Below are 17,722 nucleotides of genomic sequence, written 5' to 3'. Positions count from 1 at the left end.
GGGCTGGGGAAGCCGCTGCTGCTCTGCCGCAGATGGGTGTTACCATGACACGGAGCTCACTGCACCTCGCCTGCCGCAGGGGCAGGGTGAGCAGCTTGCCCGGGCACACACGGCCCTGAACCCCCCACACTCGAGAGCTATCACGGCCCAGAGTCCTTCAGCCTGCCCCCCGCCCCTGCTCCCACAGCAGGGCCCGCTTCATGCCCGCTTTACTCCCGCATCCCCCTCAGCGGGCCCAACCGGCCGGGGGGATCCCACTCCTCAGCTCTCAGCCGGGCTTGTCCCGAAGCAGGACCCAGAAGTCGGGGGCAAGTCCCGGGGGAGCTCCCCGGTGCACAACGGGCTCCGCTTCTCCTCACAACCCACCTCCGTCCTCGGCCTCCCGCAGCACCGCTCCCTGACGGGTTCCTCCCGCCTAACAAAGAGCCGCGGACTGAGGGAAAAGGCCCTTCCCGGCCGCCGTACACCCACGCCTGCGCCGAAACTGGCGCCGCTCGCTCCCGCGGGGCAGAAACGCCGCGCGAAGAACAACGCTGGGAGCCGGACTGCGCATGTGCAGAGCGCGGCCCCCGCCACGCACAGGAGCTGGGCACTGGGTGGACTGGGGGGGGGGGAGCCTGTTAAGCTGGACCTGCGGGCCGGCGGCACCCCCAGGGCCACGGCCGATGGAGCGGGAGACTACGAATCCCCCTCGCCCGCTCCCCTCCTGCTCACCGCGCCGTCCGGTCCCGGGCCGCGCCCTCACCGTTAGTACAGCCCCGAAACCGGACGCTTGGAGCGGATGAAGACGCGGCACAGGGTGCAGGCGGGGCCCGCGCTGCGCAGGCGCTGGGAACGGGGCCGGGCGAGCGGCGCCCCGCGGGGGCTGCTGGGAGGTTCCCGTGTGGCGGCGGCGGTGCTGCGGCCCGGGGCGGGGGGCGCCGCCGCGGTGAGGGCAGGGCGGGTTCCCGCCGGGGGCGGGCCGCGGGGCGGGCCAGGCCGGGGGCGGCTCCTGCACCGCCTCCTCCCGCTCCTTACGCGTGTGGCAGCGGGTAACGGATTGCTGGGGGGGGATTACTCACCCGGTGAGGGGCGGCAAGGTGGGAGGGTGCCGTGGTTCCCCCTTACGCTGTGTGGGGCACCGGAGGAGGGAGCTGCCCACTCGCACGCCCCCCCCGCACCCTTCTCACGGGGGATCCGCCCGGGCTGAGCCCAGCGCGGGCGGCTGGCGGAGGGCCGGGAGCTGTGCCGGGAGCGGTGGGGGAGTGGCGGGAGGACCCTCGGCGGCGGCCGTGCCCCGGTGAGGGACGGCTTTGTGCTCCTTCGGTACAGGATAAAAATGGCCTCTCGGCGGATCACACGGGAGACGTTTGATGCCGTGGTGCAGGACAAAGTGAAACGGTATCGCGTGGAGCGGGGCGAGGGGATGGAGGACTCCATCCATCACTTCAAAGGTAACGGAACCCGGGCGCGGCGGGCCGGGGCTGGCACCCGCCGCTTACTACCAGCCGCGGCCGGTTTCGTGCCTTCCACTTCCCTCTGTTTGCCTCAGAGCTGGGCTTGTGCTGCTGGTTTTCCACATCCATTTTTGTTGAAGAGGCTAATAGCTGCCTGTGACTGACAGCGTTTCCATGTGGGATGCAAATTCCAGGCAATAAACTCAGTTTCAAACAAAGGAATTCTGCTCGGGCTCCAGTTTCAGGGAGGTCTCCGGAGATATTGGTGCAGGATGGAATTGTGTTGATGGTCTGATAAGTTAAATAAATGTAGGAGTCCATTTGAAGCCTTTGGGTCTTGGATTTCATCTTATTTTGGGATTAAAAAAAAAAAAGAAAATGAAAAAGCTAAAAGCAGGGCATTAACCTGCTGAATGCACCCAAACAATCTGCAGATGATTTGATCTTCTCAGTTTGATGGAAAGAGAAAATCAACTTGGATCATTCAGAAGAAACCAAGGGGTTTCAGATGAGATCTCTCCTGGTTTCTTACAGTTGTCTAAGCTCCAAAAAAAAAAAAAATCTTTATTTTAGCTATTTAATATTTATTCTTTACTTTCTGAGTTGAACTGCTGGGCTTAGGGGGGACTCCTGGATCATTGCAGGCAGTTCTGGTGTGAGCATTATCTGAGATGCTTGTGTGTGAGCTGGGAGCAAATAGGATCATCTGCTGAGCTGTGGAATTCTGCCTGCACACATCAAATGCCTGATTCTGAGATCTTTTACATCTGATAAACCCAAGTAGGAGCATTGTGAGCACAAAATCAGCCTGCTAGAGCAAGGAAGTTGTGAGCAAGCAGAAAATTTGGGAGGTGACAGAACCTGGGCTTCAGCTTTAGGGAGTGTACAGTGAGTGAATGGTTTTGTCACCTGCGGGGTTAATCATTTGTTGCTCATTTGTCACTTTGAGCTATGTAAGACACCCAGAGGGGATGTCCTGCAGTGAGGTCTTTGTGCTGTTCTTCAGAGCTTTGGATGTGTTGACTCTGCTGAGTGTCTGCCTTCCAGTACCTGAAGGCCTTCAGCACCCTGGGCTAGTGGGAGGTGTCCTTGCCCATGGCAGGGGGTTGGAGGTGGATGGAGCAGCTCTGAGGACAGGCTGAGGGAGCTGGGGGTGTTCAGCCTGGAGAAGAGAAGGCTCCTGGGGGTCCTTAGAGCAGCCTGAAGTGATCCTACAGGAAGGCTGCAAAGAGACTTTTCCTGAGGGTGTCTGGAGACAGGACAAGGGAATGGTTGGAAGCTGAGGCAGAGCAGGGGTAGACTGGGGCTGAGGAAGAAGTTTTTCAGTGTGAGGGTGGTGAGACTCTGGCACAGGCTGCCCAGGGAGGCTGTGGCTGCCTCCTGCCTGGGGGTGTTCAATGCCAGGCTGGATGAGACCTTGAGCAGCTGAGTCTAGCTGAGAGCTGTCCCTGCCCATGGTGGGGAGGTTGGAGGAGATGAGCTGTGAGCTCCCTTCCCACCTGAGCCATTCTGGGGTTTAAGTGTATGCAGGTCTCTGGCAGTGCCTTGCTGCAGTGGTGTCCCTGTCCTTGCAGCCCATTCCAGGCCAGTCCCAAGGCCAAGGTACGGTGACGCTTTCCACGACGATGGGAGGTACCCCCCCGACAGCACCCAGCACCTCCCACACGATGCCTGGAGCCAGGAGCCTAGAGAGGACTACCCAGGGCCTTCCTACAGACCTGCCAGCCCTCTCCTGAGGAAGGACAACTACTACCACGAGCAGTATGGCCGCCCAGCACCTCGGGACCGGGACTATGGGCGCCCCGCTGCACACGACCGGGACTATGGGCACCCAGCTCCCCGTGAGAGGGACTATGGGCACCCAGCTGCCCATGAGAGGGACTATGGGCACCCAGCTCCCCACAACCAGGAGTATGGGGGCCTGGATCCTCAGGAGCAGGAGTATGGCCCTGCTGACTCCTGGGAATCCACAGGAGCACACCAGACTGACTTTAGTTCCTCGGATATTTTAGGTGATTTTCGATCCCCAGGGCTGATGGAGGAGGACTTTGGCAGCATGGAAGATCAGGACTATGAGGGGGACTTTGAGATTCAGTCTGACAGCGAGTTCCGGCCCCCGCTGCGGAGGGGCAGCATGGGCAGGGGCAGGGTGCTGCGAGGAAAGAGGATTGCCAGGGGGCTTGTCAAGACAAAGATCTTCAAAGGAGAGCTCAACCCCCACCTCAGGAAGTGGACCACTAAAAGGCTGCACCCAGGCCCTGAGCAGAAGCCAGGTATGGAAGGTGACCAAATGGCAGAGCCCTCCGAGCAACCCAGCCAGAGGCCAGCACCCGGCCAGCGCCACAACCCCAAGCTGCCTCCCCGACTTCACCAGAGGCCAGCCATGCTGCCAAGCCAGAGGCCTATCCTCAGGCTCCCAAAGCCTGCCCACGTTTTCAGAAACCTCAATCTCGACCTGGTGGACAAGTCAGACATCTTCTCCACCTTTGGGGTGGAGATCATCAAGTGGGCTGGCTTCCACGCCATCAAGAGCGACGCCGAGTTCTCCCGGCTCTTCGGGGCCCTCTTCGAGCTGGAGACAGAGACCTGTGCCAAGATGCTGGCTTCCTTCAAGTGCTCCCTGAAGCCAGAGCACAGAGATTATTGCTTCTTTACCATCAAGAGCTTGCAGCACGCTGCCCTGAAAACCCCCAAAGTGGACAACGAGTTCTTGAACATGCTGCTGGCCAAGGGTGCTGTGAAGACCAAGAACTGCTTCTTCGAGGTCATCAAACCCTTTGATAAGTACATCATGAGGCTCCAGGACCGCCTGCTGAAGGGGGTGACCCCTCTGCTGATGGCCTGCAATGCCTACGAGCTGAGCCTCAAGACAAGTGGCTTTGGGAACCCCAGGGAGCTAGCAGCAGCTTTCGAGACCACTGTCTCCCTCTGTCGTAAGTCTTTAGCACTCCTGGGGCAAACCTTTGCTCTAGCCTCTGTTTTCAGGCAAGAGAAGATACTTGAAGCTGTAGGGCTCCAGGAAATGGCTCCAGCACCAACACTGTTCCCAAACTTTGATGATTCAACCTTGTTTGGAAGGGAGTACATTGAAAACTTGAAGGCTTGGCTGGAGAAGAGTGGATACCCAATTCAGCTGAGAAGAACCCAGCCAGAGTCCACCCTGCAGCCTCAGGCAGCCTCTCCTGACACAAAAGGTAAAAGGGAGCGAGCTTGGCACTCTCTCTTAACTTCTCACTTGTCCCATTTGATCTTAACCTGTGTGGCTTCATTAGGGCAGGAGTTCCTAACTCAGGGAATGCCACAGAAGTCCCTGAGGCAGGTAGTAAGTAACTACCTGTTGGAGCAATTGCTTGCAGCCCTGTGGGTGGAAGTGTTGTCTCCTCCCTCCCCTCTGCTCCACGTGCTTATACTTTAAATCTAGGATTGTGTCCTTCTGCCCTTGGCTGCTGCAGCTTCACAACCTCGAGGTAGGGAGGCCAGGACCACAGCTCTAACTGGCTACAGCACAGAGTAAGTATTTGGATGGGAGCAAAGTCAGAGGTGTTGCCATTGCTGCTCTGGGCAGCTGCAGGCTGGTTGCTTACCAGGACTTGGGGTGCTGGGGGGTGAAAAGCTGGCCATGAGCTGGCACTGTGTGCTGCCAGCCCAGCCCCAGCCCTGTCCTGGGCTGATCCCCAGCAGTGTGGGCGGCAGGGGCAAGGAGGGGATTCTGCCCCTCTGCTGTGCTCTGCTGACAGCTCTGGAGTCCCCTCAGCACAGCACAGGCAGGGACCTGGTGGAGCAGAGGAGGCCACAGCAATGCTGGCAGGGCTGGAAGCCCTCTTCTGTGAGGCCAGACTGAGAGAGTTGGGGGTGTTCAGCCTGGAGAAGAGAGGGCTCCAGAAGACCTTCTGGTGGCCTTTCAGTGCTTAGAGGAGCTGAGGAGGGACTTTATCAGGGAGCATTGTGACAGGACAAGGGATGATGGTTTGCAGCTGAAAGAGGGAGAGCTGAACTAGAGAGAAGGGAGAGGTTTGGGGTTTTTACAGAGGGTGGGGAGAGCCTGGCCCAGGCTACCCAGAGAGGTGGGAGCTGCCCCATGCCTGCAACCATCCCAGCTCAGGTTGTTTGGGGCTCTGAGCAACCTGCTCTGCTTGGGGATGTCCCTGCTGGCTGCAGGGGGTTGGACTGAGGGAACATTAAAGCTCCTTTCCCACCCAAAGCATTGTCTGGTTCTTTGACCCTGTTCATACAGGAGAACCACCTCTGCTGTGCTGCAGCTCTTACCAGCACTAAACTCACCTGGTTTTCCCTAACTCAACCTCAGTTACTTCCTCTGGGAGCTCTTCCAGCACTGACACTGAGTGGTGAATACTTTGGAACTCCCCCTTCAGAGCAAAGCTCAGATATCCCCAAATTTGCCCCAAATGCTTTTGCTGCAATCATTTCCTGTTGAAGGCTGATGTCACTCCCCCAGGATGGCCAAGGCTGAGCTCCTTAAACCAAAATGCTTCTGATAAGAATCTGAGTTTCTGAGGTGTCTTTCCCATATCCCAGTGTTAAGTGCAGCCTTTTTTGTGTTCATTTGTTGAAAAATTGCCAATGTCAGTGTGCCAAAGAGGAAGAAAAGAGCAAGGCCTTGGTGCTCTGTGCATGACAATACTACAAGGAGTGCATTTTATTGCTTCCTCCAGCCCCACAGCGAGCAGATCCCAAAGTGCTGGAGACAATTGAGGAGCTGGTGAGCAGCATTGTGTCAGGAACCTTGTCTGCCAAGGAGAGGAGTGCTCAGAAGAGCTGCCCTGAGTATTGGTAGGTATTTGGGCAGGGTGCTGGGACACTGCTCCCTGCAGAGGGTGTCTGGGGGATCTGCTTCATTCCATTCAGCATTTTGCAGGCTGGCAGAGCAAAGCCTTTTGTGTGTTGAATAAGGCTTCTTGAAGCTGCTTCCTCAGCTTCCTGAGAGCCCTGCAGGTTGGTCTGCTGTCTAGCAGGCCACACTCCTCCTGAGCCATCAGTGTTGGCCTCTGAGCCATCAGTTATGACTCTGTCACTCCCAGCACAAGCTGTCAATTTCCCTTTACCCCATGGACACAGTAAGCAGTTACTGTAGACATGGAGCAAGGGAACAGCCTTGGGGGTCTGGGGTCTGCAAAGGGCAAGCTGAGACTCTTGCAGGTGCAGTGAGCTCTTACAGGACAGCATCCCCTCCCCTGTGAGCTGCAGCATGGCTGATTCATTACTGACCAAATGATTCCTGTCCAAACCCTCCCTCCCTTCTTTGCTTGGCACACTTGAGCCACTGCCTTAGCAGTGGAACTGGCTCTGAGGACAACCTCTGCAGGGTGACATTAATGTAGCAGAAATGGAGCCATTGCTGCTGAGTGCCTGACCTGAGCATAGGAGGGGAGCTATGCTTTCATTTCTCTGTTTTCTTTAGGTTCCTGTCTGCTGAGGACAGTCTGGAGTACAAATACTACAGGCTGAGGCTGGCAGAGAGACAGAGGAGAGCATCAGCTGGCATGGCAGAGGGTGCTGAGGGCAGGGCACTGGAGGAAGCTGCAACAGAATCAGTCAGGGCCATGCTGTATGCCAGGAAGGTTGCAAGCATCAAGAGAAAGCTGTTCAAGAGGAAAAGGCCTGGAACTGTCAGCCCACGTGGTGCTGGGGGCAGGAGGGTGAGGAGGACAACCACAGGCACTCAGACTGTGCTGTCAGCTGGCACTCTGCTGAAGCACCAAGAGCAGCCCCCGCAGGGCTCAGCCCAGTCAAAGCCTTCTGCAGCACAAACCAGCCTGGCTGAGAAGAATTCTTCCCTCCAGCCAGCCTCCTCCTCACAGTGTGCCACCAGCTCAGAGCTCTCTCTGCCAGCAGAAGAGAAGGCAGAACCTGAGGATTTGTTGGCCCCACCTGAACTTTTCCCACCATTGTCCTCCCACTTTCCTGATGGTAAGTGCAGAGCCAAGATTCCAGCTGTCAGTTCTCTGGAGAAGAACCATCTGAGTGTCCTGCTGGAAACCTGGAGAGCAGTAATGGTGCTCAGGCAGGTTGTCCTCAGCTGGTCTGACTGTGCAGTGCTGCAGCTTGGCTGTGAGGCTCTGGATTTCACTGCAAGGCTTCCCAGAGACTGGCACAGGCTGCCCAGGGAGTGAGTTGAATGCTCATCCCTGGAGGGGTTCCAAAGAGGCAGAGCTGTGGTGCTGAGGGCCATGGTTTAGCCCCAGCCTTGGCAGAGTTAGAGAAGGGTTGGAGTGGATGCTCTGAAAGGGCTTCTCCAGCCCTGCTGGCTCTGTGATTCTGCAATGAGCTTTCTTGTCTTGCAGTGGATGCTAAAACAATGGAAACTGCTGAGAAGTTGGCCAAGTTTGTTGCTCAGGTAGGACCAGAAATCGAGCAGTTCAGCATAGACAACAGTGCAGATAACCCAGACCTCTGGTGAGTAAACTGCACCTTCCTCTGGCATGGCCTGACAGCCAAACTCAAAATGCAGCCAAACAGTCCCCAGGGAGGACTTTCCTCTGGTGTTTGTGCAGCTCTCTGCTTGCAGTCCACCTGCTTGGGAACAGGGATTTGGAGCTGTGCTCCCTGCTGTCCTGCTCAGCACCTCCATCACTGGTGGACACCTAAAAAAGAAAACCACTTCTGCCCTCTCCTCTGCCTCAGAGAGGCCACATCTAGAGTATTGGGTTCAGTTCTGGACTCCCCAGTTCAAGAGAAACTGGGAACCACTGGAAAGGGTCCAGTGGAGGCTACAGAGATGCTGAGGGGCCTGGAGCAGCTCTGTGAGGAACAAAGGATGAGAGCCTTGGGGCTGAGAGCCCTGGAGAAGAGCAGCCCCAGAGGGGAGCTGAGCAGTGCTCAGCAAGAGCTAAAGGAGCTGTGGGGGGCAAGAGGCTGGGGTCAGACTCTGCTCAGTGGTGCCCAGGGACAGGACAAGGAGCAGTGGACACAAAGTGGAGCCCAGGAGGTTCCATCTGAACAGGAGGGGAAACTTCTTTGGTATGAGGCTGCTGGAGGCCTGGAGCAGGCTGCCCAGAGAGGTTGTGGAGTCTCCTTCTGTGGAGAGGTTCTTCTCCTCTGCTCACACTATGCCAACCACCAGGGAGCCTCATTCTGCCTCTCAGAATCATGACAGCCATTGCCACATGTCTGAAACAGGCAAGCCCTGAGCTCTGGGCTCTGCTTTTTTGCCTTCTGGGTCATCCAGAGCCAGCATCTTGTCTGAGCTTCTCCATATGTATGATGGAGAGAATTGCACAGAGCCACTCTGGCAAGGGCTGAGGAAAAGCAGTCAAGAGTTGAGGGGAGTGAGGATGTTGTGGGGTTGCTCCTCAAAACCCCCCTGCAGTGCCCTTCTGCAGACCAATGAGAGATTTCTTTCTAATGCCTTGCTGTGTGCCAGCTCAGGGCCAGCTCTCTCTGAGGGTTTCTCTCTCTGCTCAGGTTCCTCCAGGATCGGAACAGTTCTGCTTTCAAGTTCTACAGGATGAAGGTCTATGAGTTGTGTCCCTCCATCAACTTCAGTGCTGTGGCAGAAGCAGCTGAGGCTGGGGAGAGTGTTAAACCTGAAGAGAGAAATTTGGATGTCTCAGAAGAGGAAGAGGAGGAAGAAGAAGAAGAAGAGGAGGAGGAGGAAGAAGAGAATGAGGAGGAAGCTGAGTTTGAGGAGGATATCTCCCAGCCTTTGGAAGAGATGGAGCAGGCAGAGGAGGGAGAAGAGGATGACATGGCAGCAGGTAGAAGTGTGGCAGACCTAGCTGAGGAGCTGGTTTCCAGAAGAGGAGAGGAGACTGCAGCAGGGGAAGTGGAGCTGCCCCCAGGCTCTGACGGTGGTGTCCCCACTCTGTCGACACAGGCAGCCAGCCCTGCGCCCGGGGCCCCCTTCCCCCGCAAGAGAGTCAGCAGCAAGTCCCTGAAGGTTGGCTTGATCCCTGCCTCTAAAAGGGTTTGCCTCATAGAGGAACCAAAAGGTGAGGGCTGCCTGGGAGGTACTTCAGAGACTGAGAGATTGAGAGGCTGGGTTGGGCTGGAAGGGACCCTCAAGATCATCCAGTTGCAAGCTCCTGCCATGGGCAGGGACATCTCCCACCAGCCCAGGCTGCTCCAGGCCTCATCCAGCCTGGCCTTGGACATTCCTAGGGAGCAGCCATCCACAGCCTCCCTGGGCAGCCTGTTCCAGAGTCCCACCACCCTCAGACTGAAGAACTTCTCCCTCTGCTCCAAACCATTCCCCCTTGGCCTGTCTCCAGACACCCTCATGAGAAGTCCCTCTGCAGCCTTCCTGTAGGACCCCTTTAGGTACTGGAAGGCAGCTCTAAGGTCCCCCTGGAGCCTTCTCTCCAGGCTGAACCCCAGCTCCCTCAGCCTGTGCTCAGAGCAGAGCTGCTCCAGCCCCTCTTGTGCTGGAGGCAGAAGGATTTCTACCATTCCTCTTCTATTGTTTTTTTTAAATCTGATCTTTCTTGATTTTAGGTCAAGACAGGGAGTTGGGATCTCACTTCAGATGTGCTTTTGGAGTTCTGTATTCAAATCCTTTTTCCTTTACAGCTGAGTTTTGTCTCTGCTTTGCCTTGCAGTGCATGAACCTGTCAGAATTGCTTATGACAGACCTCGTGGCTGCCCAGTTACAAAGAAGAAGAAGGTAAAGAACTCCTCTGCTTTGCTGCTGCATTGAGTGTCAACTGTCTCACAGATTGCCCTGGGCTGGAAGGGACCCTCCAAGCTCATGTGTCCAACCCCCCTGCAGTCAGCAGGGACACCTCCAACTAGAGCAGGCTGCCCAGGGCCACACCAAGGCATGAGGCAGCCTCTGGAAAGGTTCCACTGTCATCAAATCAAATGAAAACCTGAAGAGCCTGGTCCTGAGCTGAATCTGAGGAGATTTGGTGGCTCCTGAGCTCCTTGTGTCAAGTGCTTTAGGGTTAGAGCTGTGGTGTTCATCTTAGCTTTCATTTTCCATCAACAATACCAAACTCAGTGCATTGCTATCTAGAGAATTGTCCAAACTTGGTGTTAGTTGACTGTGTCTGTACTGGGAAGAGAGCTTCAGCCATCAGCTGCTTCCCTGTTTGCTATTGAGGGCCAGAAGTACCTTTTGGTAGGAATTTGCTGGTTTGATGATGGAATGAAGCAGCTGGAAACCCTGAAATCCAGCTGTGGTTTCTTTTCCAAGTGACAAGGCAGGTGTTGAGCTCTGTGAGAGTAACCACTGAGGCAATTTCTGCCTGTCCAGAAATTCAGGCACAGTTTAGGGTTGATCCTGTATTAAAAACCCCTCAGAGCCTCTTCCCACAGCCCAGTCTGAGGGATTTTTAATGCAGGATCACCCCAGATAACCAAACCCCCTTTGTTTTTCTGTCTTCTCCTCTCCATAGAAACCCAAAGATTTAGAGTTCCCCCACAAGAAGCTGACAAACAGGAATGTGGGCTTCCAGATGCTGCAGAAGATGGGCTGGCAGGAGGGCCATGGCCTTGGGACACGAGGAAAAGGAATCAGAGAGCCTGTAAAAGTGTATGTAAGGGGAGCAGACTGCAGGGATGAGGCAGCCCTGGCAGAGGCTGGCATGCTGACAGCAGCCCTGTCTCTCACCCACTTCAGTGCCTGACCTCCTTGGTGGTGGCCTCTGGCCTGGCCCAGCTCAGGTCATGCAGTTTGCTGGCCAGGCTGGGCCCAGCCTGCTCTGGAGGGTTGCTCTTTGTTGCCATCCAGTTTGTCAGCACTGAAGGCTGCAGCACGAGTGCTGTGGGCTGTGGCCACTCTCTCCCTGGTCTCCAGGAGGTGTTTTTTTTGCTTGGTTTGATGTGTTCAGGGGGTTGTTAACACCTGGTGGTATCCTGGGGATCTCCTTGCTACCATGTCAGGTAGATATTAAAGTTGGGGCATGTCCCACATGGAGCTCCTAGGGTTAGGCAGCCAATTTCTTTCCCCTCTTACTGCTGTGATGGGTCCCAGTGCTCACTGCAGGAGGTAAGTGCAGCTGCAGGAGGTAAGTCTGCTTTGGCCTTTGAAAGGCACTTTTGGGCTCCAGTCTTCATCTTCTCTGTTGTTCCCAGTGCTGACTGCTGCCATCACAGGGAGTGGATCAGCTGCCCCTCCACTCCCTGGCTGAGCAGGGAGGCAGGAGCTGCTCCCTCCTCTCTGAACACTCACAAGCAGCTCTCTAGTCCCCACATCATTTGTGGTTTAAGAAGCTTCCTTCTCCAGGGGTCCCTGTGTTCTCTTCATGCCTTGGGCAGCCCTGGTGGGCACTGGTGGTGGGACACTGCTGGTTGGGTGCTTTCTTCTTCCCTTTAGAGCTCCCTGTTGGCCAGTGGCCATTGCTGTGCTTTCTCCCTTTCCTTCATCAGCAGCAAAGGGACAGTGAGCAGCATCTTCACCTGTAGCTCTCTTGTGCTCACCAGGGTCACAGCCTTGGTTCTTAACATCCAGACTTGCTGGGACCAAAGATCTGAGTCCTTTCCTTGTGTTGCTGTAGCTCCTGGCACAAGTTTTGCTGCACTCTGTTTAATTCTGTCTGGTCTGACAGGCAACCCCATTCCAGAAGGTCCTCACCATCTCTAGAGGGCTGCAGCACCTCTGCAGTGAGGCCAGGCTCAGACAGTTGGGGCTGTTCAGCCTGGAGAAGAGAAGGCTCCAGGGAGACCTCAGAGCAGCCTGCCAGGGTTTGAAGGGAGTTCCAGGAGGGCTGGGGAGGGACTTTGCACAAAGGCCTGCAGTGAGAAGGCAGGGGGTGATGGCTGCAGACTGGAAGAAGTTGGACTGAGATGAGATAGGAGGTGCTGAGGCACTGGAACAGGCTGCCCAGAGAGGCTCCAAGCCTGGAAGTGTTGAAGGCCAGGCTGGATGAGGCCTGGAGCAGGCTGGGCTGGTGGGAGGTGTCCCTGCCCATGGCAAGGGGCTGGAACTGGCTGATCCTGAAGGTCCAGGTCAGACTCTGTCATTCTGAGGAAGCACAGCAGGCAGGGCTGCTCCTGTGGCTGTTTTCTTTGCTGGATTTGGATGAAGAGCTGAGCTGAGGCCTTGCTCTGGGACAGCAGGAGCTCAGCTGCTGTCTGTGCTCTGTGTCCTACAAGACTTCAGCTTGCTTTGGGTGCTGGAGATGCTGAGCAAGCAGCACAGTGTTCCCTTGGTTAAAAACTGCTCTTCCCTCCAGAGCTCCTCCTGAGTTCCTCCAGAGTTCCATGGTGTTTCTTCTCCATTTCCCAAGGTCTCTGCCTCCTGCCATGGTTTTTTCCTGTAAGAAAGGCAGTTTTGGGGCCATCTTTTCACCAGAGCATCCAAGCTACTACGAATGAAGTGGTCCAAGTTCCTCTAACCCTTCCACCTGGAAGCCAGCTGTGTCTTTACTGCTCCCTTACTAGCACAGGAGCTGTTTCTTCTGGTGGGGACTTGCATGTGCAGTGGGAGGTGGAAACTGGTTTGGAGCTGAGCTGCTGTGGCAGATCCCAAAGCTCTGCTCCCCCTCCCCCAAAGGGAGCAGAATTTGCTTTCCCCTTGATCTGTGCTGTGTTGGAAGCTGTTGGTTTGGGGTTTTTTGGTTGGTGTTTGTTTTGTTGGTTTTTTTTTTTTTTCTCTCTTCTGCAAGGTTGTCAAATGTACCAGCACCAGAGTGTTCTAACTCTTCATTTTGCTCCCTAGGGGTGCTACATCTGCAGGGGAGGGCTTGGGTGTTGCAGGGGAAGAGAATAAAGAAGATGCATTTGATGTTTTCCGACAGAGAATGATTCAAATGTACAGGCAGAAAAGAGCCAGTAAATAGGTATGTGCCATGGAATGCTCCAACATTACCACCAGGCCCTCTTAAGCCTTCCTTTCCCAAGGGATTGTCCCTCTTGCCATGAGTGTCTCTGGCTTCTTAACCTCTCCTGAGAACCCAGCCCTCTGGTGAACTGCTCTGAGCTGCTCAGTGGCCCCAGATCCTCCCTCCTAGGCTTGACTTAAGAGACTCCTTGGCTAGGAAGTGCCTGGAGGCTGCTGTGGGAAAGGGCTTGGGCAGCATGTGCCAGGCTGAAGAACATTTTTGTTCTGTGCTTGGGGGACTCCAGGCTGAAGAACATTTTCTGTTCTGTGCTGGTGGAGCCCAATCCTAACATATTAAAACCTTTCCCCAAGACCAAAGTCAGTCTTGTGTTTAATTGTGCAGGCTAACAGCTTGGATGTCATCTGCTGAGGAGGACCCAGCTCAGTCTGCTCTCAGCAGTGCCTCTTTGCCTCTCCCTTTGGCCACATTTGCCTGGTTGGTGATGAGCTGGCTACCAAAACATGGAATAAGCAACAGGAAAAGGCAATCTGAGCAGCCTGGCTTGGCTCTAGTCCTTTCTGAAGTCAAGAATCTTCTTCTCCCAGTCAGATCTTCCTGCAAGGCAGCAGAGATTTTCTTGTAGTGCATTTTATTGATGGGCTAAATCTTCTCCTCTGCTTCTGGAGTCTGCATCAAGCAGTTCCCTGCCCACACCAGTGGTCAGAGGCTCTCCCTGTGTGCTGCTTTTGTACAGAATTCTAGGGTTGAAGTGCAGGGTGGATGAGTCCCTCTGAGCCTGAGAACACTGAATCCTTCCTTCAGAACCTCAGCTGCCAAGGGTTTCTCCTGGCAGTCAGCCAGCAGGCCACGTTTCCAGTGTCCTTCTTGGGTCTGCACCAATTTGCAGCTCTCCTCCAACCAGTTCTTGAGTAGTTTCTTGGCTTCTGCAAAGTTTAAGCCATGAGAAGGTGCAGTTCATGTGCCTGTGAAGGAAGCACTTGGCAGGCAGATGTCTGGAGGCCATCTGGAAGTGGATCTTCAGTTTTCTAAGAGCATCAGTTTAGAGCCATTCCTGTTTCTGTTCAACATTTGCTGCTTTTGTTGCAACATCCCGAGGAGTGAGACCAAAAACTTCTGCTTTGAGGGCACTGTTCCAGAAGTTACTGGAAGAGAAGATTGGGCTCCTGTGTTCTGCTTGGTGGAGCAGCTCTGAAGACATGAAAGATTTAGCAGCAGCATTACCACCACCAGCCAGCCAAGCTCTTGATCATTCATCTTGTCCCACCTTGAGGGCCTGTGAGGGGGTTGCTGTGTCTGGCAGAAGCTCACAGCACACTTTTTGGTGCACTCCTTCTCCATCACTCCCTTCCTAGCACTCCTCAGAAGTCTTCACTTGAACAGCATAGCACCAAAACCTCCTCCTCTGGAGTTCTCTTCTTCAGAGCTGATCTTGAGCTGCTGCTGCATGTTCTGCCTCCCAGCAGTGAGTTTTGTCTTGCTGATGTTCTTGAAGAGCAAAGAGCTTGTGGTAGACCACTAAGAGCACCCCACAAGTAAGATGGCAGCACCTCGAGCTCCTCACTGACAAATACTCCAGCAGATGTCTTCTTCAGTCCCTACCTGGCCTGTGCCTGCTGGTTGAGGAGCCAAATGCCATCCCTTCTCATCCCAACCCCTGCAGGCTGTTGAGGACCAGTTCTGGTTGATGAAGTCAGGTTGGGTGTTGGTTTTTTTCCTTTACTGCATGGAATGTTTGCAACCATGAGAGGCAAAACCCCACAGCAGGGGAACTCCCTGAGTCACTTTTGGTGGCCTTGAAGCACATCAGCCCCAGGCCAAGCCCTGGTGGCAGGGTTGGCACAGTGAGGTGGCACTCTGGTGGCCCAGGAGCAGCAGAGGTGTCTCCTCTTGGACTCTGCAGGAAGCTGAAGCACCAAGGCTGTAACTGCAGCTAAGTTCTTCTGGTTGATTGAGGACATTTGAGAGCCCAGATGCTTCTCCTAGGCTTTACCTGGAGGTGCTGCAAACCCTCCCCCACCGTGGCCCACAGGCTGCTTGGAAGCTGCCGGGAGGCAGTGCCTGGCAGTGAGGGTTCCCCTCTTAAGCTGCTCCTTGGGTCTGTTCTTCACTGCCTCTCTTCTTCCCTGTTGCAGTGTAAACCTTGAGCCTTTCCCAGGCAGGCTGCTTGAGGCCCCCCTGGACCCAGTCCTGCTGGCCTGGGGTTTGCTTCTCAGACCCACCCAGAAGGGTTTCCTCCTCTTTTTCCTGTCCTTGGTGACCCTCCCAGTGTTGCTGCTCACACTCTGGATGTCTCTGCAAGCTTCCAGTTCACCTCTTCCTTCACCTGGACGTTCTGGAAGGGTTCTTGACTCTCTTGCACCCTTTGCAGAAGGGCAGGAGGCAGAGTGGAGTCTCCCTGGGCTGAAATCCACTCTCAGACCCCACCTCAGCATTCTGTGCTGCTCTGGTTGAACCCCACTCTGTTGGGCACCCCCCTGGGGGTGCATTTGCTAAACAGCTGCTTGCCCAGGCTGGGAGAGAGTTGTTGGCACCCAGCTGGGAGCTCAGCTGAAAGGTGACCAGCAGGCAAACCTTTCCCTGCCAGCCTGGCTGGTGCCAGCCCCTGTGGCCAAGCCACCAGCAGAGCAGTGCTGGTGCTGAGATTCCAGCTTTGCTCTCCCAGAGGGTTCCCCTTTGCCCCCCCTCCCCTCCTTTTTTTTTTTTCCCTCTCCTCTGACCTCGAGGTGACCTCAAACTCCTTTGGCAAAAGGACTTTGCCTTTGCTTTCTGGCCCTGCTTTTGCAGGCAGCTCTGCTCTGAAGGGGTGAAGTTGTAGATGTGAAACATTTTGTTGTGCAGCCTCCTTGCCTTGGGGAAGGTTTACAGCTTCTTTTCTGTTATTTTAGTTCCAGGCTCTCTTCCATGAAGACTTCAAGCTTCAGTGAACATTTTAACTAACTTCAGTGCTGTGTCTACTGTCTTTTGGGTTAGTTTTTTGTTTGTTTGTTTGTTTGGGTTTTTTTTTTTGGGGGGGGGGGTGGTTGTTTGTTTGATTTTTTTCCTTTGCCAATTTGCTAAGTTTCTGTTTGGTGCAGACTGGCAGCAGCACCCAACCAGCCATGATGAGCTGCTTGTGTTTTGGGGGTCTCTGGCATTTCTTTTTCCAGTGGAAGTAGAAAGCTGTTAGCATTGTTAATCTTTTTCCTAGCTGCAATAAATGTTGAGCTGAACAAGTCCTGGTGGGAATGTTCTGTTTGCCTTGTGGATTTGGGGCCATTGGGAAGGGATGTACAGCATTTGGGGCACTGAGGAAGTGGAAGGGAGAGGATGCAGGAAGCTACAGCAGGGGTTGCTGGTGGGTGAGGGGAGGAAGGGTCCTCTCCTGTGCTGCTGAATGTCTCAGCTGCAGTTCCCATGGAGTCATTTCTTGGTGGTTTGCTCCCCTGGCTTCCAGCCCATTCAATCCCTACCCAGCAGTGCTGCTTCCCACATGGAAACCAAACCCCAGGCAGCATGCAGGAGTCCTGCCCTTCCTTCACACAGCCCAGGACTTGGTTGTCCTCTCTGAGCCTCTTGCTGCACTGTCTTGAAACCACTCAAACTCTCTTCCCACCTGGGCTGCACACCTGGGCAGCAGTCAGGAGCTCTGAGGGTGAGCAGCTGCCCTGGGCATGGCTGTAACCATCCCTCCACTACCAAATCCTACTTCCAGACCCCAAATTCCTTGGGTTGGGTCCCTTTTGGACAGGCTGGAGGCATCAGGAGCCATTTCTTTCCAGAAGTGGCACTGATCCACTTTCCTGCAGGGCTGGGTTTGCCCTCTTAGAGCACTCCAGAAGCTGCTCACCCTGAGCACTGCTCTCACCTCCCTGCTCTGTGAATAGCAACTCATTAAGGCTCCTGCTGCCCCAGGAGGCTGCTGCTCTCCTCCTTTTACATCTGAGGTTAAATTACTTCTCACTGACCACAGTCAGGATTGGTGTCACATCTGCTGCTTTGTTAAGGTCCCTGAGTTGTCTCCCTCAGTTTTCCTCTCCCTTCACTGAGGCCTTCAAAGCATTCTCCACACATTTTGCACTTCCCCTGTCCTGAAATGTTACAAATCAGCTTTGGTCCTGCACTGCTGTTCTGAGTGTGATCAAAATTCAGACACTGAAGCTCCTTCTGTTAAAGGCTGCTGGAAGCTGAGCACCTGTCCTGAGCCTCTTTTTGCTCCTTTGCCCAATGGCTGCTGCTCTGCTTGCTCCTCTCTCCCTGTAGTGGGAGGCAGTGGAGGTGGAGCAGGAGGCCCCAGTTCAGAACATCCTCACAGGCCTCCCAGCATTTGGGTTTCCTTCAGTTCCTGCTAATCTAATTACCCTAATTGAAACGTGTCAAATAATTAGGTGCTAAGAGGAGCCATAGATGAGATGCAGGGACCAGGTCAGCTGGAAGGCTCCGTGCCCTACTTCCAGCACTGCCTCTGCTGCAGCTTCAGTCCTTTTGTCATTGGTTGCTACCCTGCACCTAGGAAGGACAAAGGATATGGGGCAAGAGGAGACTGCTGGTGGCCTGCACTGGGACCAA

At 54.9% G+C, this 17,722-nt stretch overlaps 1 protein-coding gene across 1 annotated transcript; it reads left to right on the top strand.

Annotated features, from left to right (window-relative positions):
* Nucleotides 1-1,003: 1,003 nt before the first annotated feature.
* SUGP2 (SURP and G-patch domain containing 2) lies at nt 1,004-13,174 on the top strand. The gene is made up of 11 exons (XM_054396281.1): nt 1,004-1,031; nt 1,312-1,433; nt 3,011-4,630; nt 4,941-4,946; nt 6,110-6,227; nt 6,856-7,364; nt 7,739-7,850; nt 8,859-9,385; nt 9,992-10,056; nt 10,790-10,926; nt 13,054-13,174. The coding sequence occupies exons 2-11, from the start codon at nt 1,319-1,321 to the stop codon at nt 13,172-13,174; spliced, it is 3,330 nt and encodes a 1,109-aa protein (XP_054252256.1). The 5' UTR covers nt 1,004-1,031; nt 1,312-1,318.
* Nucleotides 13,175-17,722: the final 4,548 nt, after the last annotated feature.

The sequence above is a fragment of the Indicator indicator genome, chromosome 36 (genome assembly GCF_027791375.1).
Source record: "Indicator indicator isolate 239-I01 chromosome 36, UM_Iind_1.1, whole genome shotgun sequence".
Lineage (NCBI taxonomy): Eukaryota > Metazoa > Chordata > Aves > Piciformes > Indicatoridae > Indicator > Indicator indicator.
Note: the sequence above shows the minus strand (reverse complement) of the source record. Positions and strands in the feature narration are given on the sequence as shown.

Coding starts and splice junctions, on each gene's coding strand:
- SUGP2 (XM_054396281.1), top strand. CDS start 1,319: ATGGCCTCTCGGCGGATCACACGGGAGACGTTTGATGCCGTGGTGCAG. Junction 7,851..8,858: donor GCAGATAACCCAGACCTCTG/GTGAGTAAACTG, acceptor CTCTCTGCTCAG/GTTCCTCCAGGATCGGAACA. Junction 9,386..9,991: donor CCTCATAGAGGAACCAAAAG/GTGAGGGCTGCC, acceptor TTTGCCTTGCAG/TGCATGAACCTGTCAGAATT.